Source organism: Populus euphratica, unplaced genomic scaffold (assembly GCF_000495115.2).
Source record: "Populus euphratica unplaced genomic scaffold, PopEup_1.0 scaffold4.1, whole genome shotgun sequence".
Classification (NCBI taxonomy): Eukaryota; Viridiplantae; Streptophyta; class Magnoliopsida; order Malpighiales; family Salicaceae; genus Populus; species Populus euphratica.
This window is the reverse complement of record NW_011499859.1, coordinates 1934626-1940625: the sequence shown is the minus strand read 5'-3', so window position 1 is coordinate 1940625 and position 6000 is coordinate 1934626. Positions and strand designations below refer to the sequence as shown.

The 6000-nt window shown below is 32.7% G+C and overlaps 1 protein-coding gene across 1 annotated transcript; it reads left to right on the top strand.

Moving 5' to 3' along the window:
* Positions 1 to 322: 322 nt before the first annotated feature.
* LOC105124335 (uncharacterized) lies at positions 323 to 1943 on the top strand. The gene has a single exon (XM_011024320.1). The coding sequence runs from the start codon at positions 565 to 567 to the stop codon at positions 1756 to 1758; it is 1194 nt and encodes a 397-aa protein (XP_011022622.1). The 5' UTR covers positions 323 to 564; the 3' UTR covers positions 1759 to 1943.
* Positions 1944 to 6000: the final 4057 nt, after the last annotated feature.

The window sequence follows — 6000 nt, the reverse complement described above, 5'->3', positions numbered from 1 at the left end:
ATTAACAAGAAGATAATAAGTCATGTGCTCTCTTAAATTGTTAAATTTTAATCACAACATAAAAATATTTTAAATTCAAATTAAATTTCGAAAAAACAGCGAGTCCAAATTCAATTTACATGCATTTATGTCACCTAGACATCGTATCCGTCGATTTCATTTTCCTTATATAATAATAATTATTTCCACTAAAAAGAAGGTTTTCATTTCCCAGGAGCCAGCCAAGCCAACAATTTTGGGCAGCTTGGGGAAATAAAAATCGCTAAGCGAAGCCTCCGTAAGAAGAAGAAACGGTCTTGCACAAGACAAAAGGGCATAAAACCATCCGCTCCCTCGTATATAACTGCGCAACTGTCTCTTTATCTTACAAAAAACAAAGCCTCTCCTTCTCTGACTTCTTCCTCTCTTCCTCCGTTCTCCCCTCGCACTCCTAAAAACGCAAACACAAACACAAACACTGCTTATCCACCATTCTTCAAGAAAAAGAAATAGAAAAAAGCACCATCAATCACTTGTGTTGTTTCCTTCTAAAATCTTTATCCAAAAAGAAAAAAAAAAGTGAAGATGCCTGCTACAGAGCACCAGCCATCATTTCTTGGCAGAATCAGCATTAGAAGAAATCAGGTAACTGCTATGGATGGTAACCATGAGCAAGAGCTAGAAGACTTGGAGCTTTTTCAAAGACACATCGGTGATCGTTTTGCTGAATTACTATCACCTCCTGATAATCAAGATTCTCCTTTCTCTGGCGAGTCATTTCTCTCAATTTCTTGGCTAAGAAAACTAGTCGATGTTTTACTGTGCTGTGAGGCAGAATTCAAAGCTGTTTTAATTATGGGGCGTGACCCTTCTCAAATATCTAAACCACCTTTGGATCGTTCACTAAGTGATTATATGGAGCGTGCTGTTAAAGTTCTTGACATTTGTAATGCGGTTTCTGGTGGGGTTGATTCTATTCGCCAATGCCAAAAATTGGCTGAGATTATTGTTTCTGCTTTAGAGCAGAAACCAATTGGTGATGGTCAAGTTAAGCGAGCTAAAAAGGCTTTGAGTGCTTTGATGTCTGCTTTGGCAATTGATGATAAAGAAAGTAATCATCCAAGGTATGCAGAGAGAACTTGGTCTTTTGGAAGGAGAGGAAATAACAGTGGGGGTAATCATAAGGACCGAGCTAATCATGGCTCCTTTCGATCTTTATCAATGGTTGTGGCTAAAAACTGGTCTGCCGCAAAACAGATTCAGGCCATGTGTTCTAATTTGGCGGTACCGAGAGGCGGAGAATCAACAGGGTTGGTTCAGCCAGTTTATATAATGAGTAATGTTATGGTTTTTGTGATGTGGGCTCTTGTGGCTGCGATACCATGTCAAGAAAGGAGTGGGTTGTTGACTCATTTTCAGATTCCAAAGCAATTTGGGTGGGCACATAGCATAATTGGGATGCAGGAGAAGATTGGAGAGGAATGGAAAAAGAAAGAGAAGAAAGGGTCAGCTGGATTGCTAGAGGAGATGCAAAGGATGGAGAAGTTGGGGCAGAGTTTGATTGAATTTGCTGATGGATTCCAATTTCCTGCGGAGGATGAGAAGTTGGAGGAAGCGGCTGCACAGGTGGCGGAGCTGGCAGAGATTTGCCGGAGAATGGAAGAAGGATTGTTGCCTTTACAGCAGCAGATCAGAGAGGTGTTTCATAGGATTGTAAGGAGCAGGACAGAGGTACTTGATTTGTTGGATCATGGGAAAGTTTCTCAACCTATAATATAATGCAAGTCCGGACTTTTGTCCAAGATGGGGACTTGAAAGTTTGAAAATATTTTAGGTACTTTCGCGATTGCAGGTTCATGTGGGTAGATGAACATGGGCATATGTTGAACGTCAATGTGATTCTTCATACAGGTTTTTTTTTTTTTTCTTTTTCCCCCCTCGTTACTGGAGATTATATGGCTCCAACACACTCTTTTTCCCCCCTCATTACTGGAGATTATATGGCTCCAACACACCAAGTTTAGAGTTCTAGCATGCATTTCTATGTGTGAAACGTGCTCTTCTACTTCTCTTTCTTGGCTTAATTTGTTCTCTTGTTGAGTGCAAGATGTTTTGTTTAAAAGATATGTATAGTACTAATTAAGGTTTACTTTTGTATTTATTGGAGTTGTGATGGCAGTTTCTGATTTGAAATGGATGTATTAGTCCTTTGGTTTTATGATCGGGGCAGGCGAATGAGGGACTGGAAAATTGTTTTTTACTTATTCTACCCTAGAAGGTCTTGATTCTGTTGCAGAACAAATGTATAGGTGGTTGATTCTTGCAGCCAAAGACCAGATCAACACTTGTTTTGCTGGTTTTGTGGAGTTAAATTGCTGCAATTTCCTTTTTGTGGAGCAAATGCCCTCAATTAAGGCATTAGTATGGCTCTATATTGCTGTAAATTCCATAATTAAGGTTTTGTAGTTTGACCTCCTCTGTTGTATGCTCTCTAATTCATGGCGTGCTTTGCTTTTCAACTTGGAACACAAGTCCGAGAAGAAAAGAATCATTTCTGGATTATCTCAATTTCTCTGTTTAATTTCTCTGGCCTTTATTTCCATAATTTTTGTAAGAAAAAAGGGGAAGGTGAATACTTTCTTTGTGGAAATTCACAGAAGAGACAAATGTACATGGAATTTATGTCTTCCACCCTCTCCTGCTCGCTTGGAATCTACGTTTTTTTATATATAAAACTCCTGCCAACTTGTTGAGAGTATTCCATCTGTGTATGATGGGAGAGAATGGACAACAAGACAGCTACAAACCACAAGCCTACAACTAAAATTTAGTCCTCTCTGTGGATCGCCCAGCTAGCCGCCATCTGAATAGAGTCACAAACAGCTTAGCCATTGCAAGATGGCACCACCTGTTTGCCAATTGTCTAGTTCGATAGGATGATTAAAATTCATCGTAATCCATTCATTGTTTTTAGATTGTTTTTAGATTAACGTGGGTGTCCGGGCCAGCTTGCGCGCACCACGACTAATCCCACAGGTCCTGAAGTTAACGACCATGTAAGCCTCCAGTGGCCATCATATGAGCAACCAAGGACTCGAACCTGAGACCACAGAGGGAGCAAACCCCTTAATCCCAAGTCCTTACCATGTAATCCATTCATTGTTGTTATTATTAGTCATATTATTTTCCCACAAGGTGGTCCATGTCTCTCATCATTTTCAGCCATGTTTGAAACATTTTCAAAGGAGCCATGCACCTGCAAACTGGGAACATATCCTGCCACTTGCGAAAAGTCTCGTGTGTGCGTTCTGATTTTTGTAAATGAAAACCTGGATTTTACTGAATTGATTCTGCGTCGCTTAAAACACTGTGCTCCTCATCAAGGCTACTGTAGAGGAGGAAAGTCATAAGAGCATTAAAAGCATCCAATTTCCAACTATTATCGTGAGAGTAATATCTCTGCCCTGGTGCGTTTAGAAAGAAGAAAAGAAGAAGAACCATTAATCTGTCCCTGTCCGAACTTTGCATTTTGTTGATGATTCATGTTGCTTCTTTATTTATCTACTCCTATTTATATTTATATTTATATTTATATATATGTTTTAGGTTGTAATAAACATCCTCCAAATAATATTCATTGCATTCACACTAGGGATTAAATATTTAAGATACAGACTCCATGCCATGTACATGTAATGCCACGGTCTTACGGTATGTTATTATGGGTTTATAAAAAAATAAAAAATATATATATGAAGAAAAACTTTTACAATTCAAGAAAAAAACTACGAGGTTCAGTTTAATATTAAAAAATAAAATCCATAAAAATAATTTTAGAAAAAACTTATAACAAAAAAACAAATCATGCGATGAAACACTGTAGTAATCTATAGTGTTAAATAAGAAAATCTATAATTATAATTCTCAATTAGCTCAATGTTAACAATAATAAAATCGATAAAAAAAATTAAAAAAAAATTATAACAAAAAAAATCATGTAGGGGAATATTGCAACAATTTATAGTGTTTTTTTTAAAAAAAAACTATGAAACTAATCGTGAGAGTAATATCTCTGCCCTGGTGCGTTTAGAAAGAAGAAAAGAAGAAGAACCATTAATCTGTCCCTGTCCGAACTTTGCATTTTGTTGATGATTCATGTTGCTTCTTTATTTATCTACTCCTATTTATATTTATATTTATATATATGTTTTAGGTTGTAATAAACATCCTCCAAATAATATTCATTGCATTCACACTAGGGATTAAATATTTAAGATACAGACTCCATGCCATGTACATGTAATGCCACGGTCTTACGGTATGTTATTATGGGTTTATAAAAAAATAAAAAATATATATATGAAGAAAAACTTTTACAATTCAAGAAAAAAACTACGAGGTTCAGTTTAATATTAAAAAATAAAATCCATAAAAATAATTTTAGAAAAAACTTATAACAAAAAAACAAATCATGCGATGAAACACTGTAGTAATCTATAGTGTTAAATAAGAAAATCTATAATTATAATTCTCAATTAGCTCAATGTTAACAATAATAAAATCGATAAAAAAAATTAAAAAAAAATTATAACAAAAAAAATCATGTAGGGGAATATTGCAACAATTTATAGTGTTTTTTTTTAAAAAAAACTATGAAACTAAATTCTTAACTAACTCAATATAAAAAAATAAAATCGATAGACAATTCTAGAAAAAAATAACAAAAATCATAAAAAAAAGAGAAAAAACTATGAAGGGAAATACAGTAGCAATCCACAGTGTTTTTTTTTAAATACAAAACTAAATTCTCAGAAGAAAAGAAGAAGAACCATTAATCTGTCCCTGTCCGAACTTTGCATTTTGTTGATGATTCATGTTGCTTCTTTATTTATCTACTCCTATTTATATTTATATTTATATAAAAAAAATTTAAAAAAAAAAAACATGTGGGGAAAGTTAAAGATAAATTCTCAACCAACTCAATATTAAAAAAAATTAACAAAGATAATTTTTGAAAAAAATATGTGAGGAAATATTATAGCATAACAAAAATTATGTGGTAAAATATTATAGTAATTCATAGTGTTTGAAAAAAAACAATGAAGCAAAATTTTTAACTAGTTTAATATAAAAAAAAATCGACAAAGATTATTTTGAAAAAAAAAAATATGTAGGGAAATATTATAGCAATTCATAATATTTAAAAAAAACTAAAAAATTAAATTTTTAGGTTGTAATAAACATCCTCCAAATAATATTCATTGCATTCACACTAGGGATTAAATATTTAAGATACAGACTCCATGCCATGTACATGTAATGCCACGGTCTTACGGTATGTTATTATGGGTTTATAAAAAAATAAAAAATATATATATGAAGAAAAACTTTTACAATTCAAGAAAAAAACTACGAGGTTCAGTTTAATATTAAAAAATAAAATCCATAAAAATAATTTTAGAAAAAACTTATAACAAAAAAACAAATCATGCGATGAAACACTGTAGTAATCTATAGTGTTAAATAAGAAAATCTATAATTATAATTCTCAATTAGCTCAATGTTAACAATAATAAAATCGATAAAAAAAATTAAAAAAAAATTATAACAAAAAAAATCATACAAAAAAAAAGAAAAGACAATCTTAGGAAAAAAAGAAAAAACAAACATGTAAAACCAAAAAAAAAAAACAAAAAATATGTGGAGAAAAACAAAAAAAAATACGAGGAAAGCAATAATACTTTCTCATGCGTTGTGGAGTATTGCTAATTTTGATGCCGGCGCAATGTTGGGTTGTTTTAAATAAAATTTAATTTTAATTATTATAATAAACAGTGATAAAATAATTAGAAATATTATACAGTAAAAAATATGGTATTTATAAAGTTAGTGGTGATTACAACCAGATAAAAACAAGGTAAAAAATTACTCGGAAAAAAAATAGAATAAACCTCTAAGATATCAACATGTTTAAAAAATTAAGAATCTATAAAATACAATCCTTGTACACCTTTCAAGACA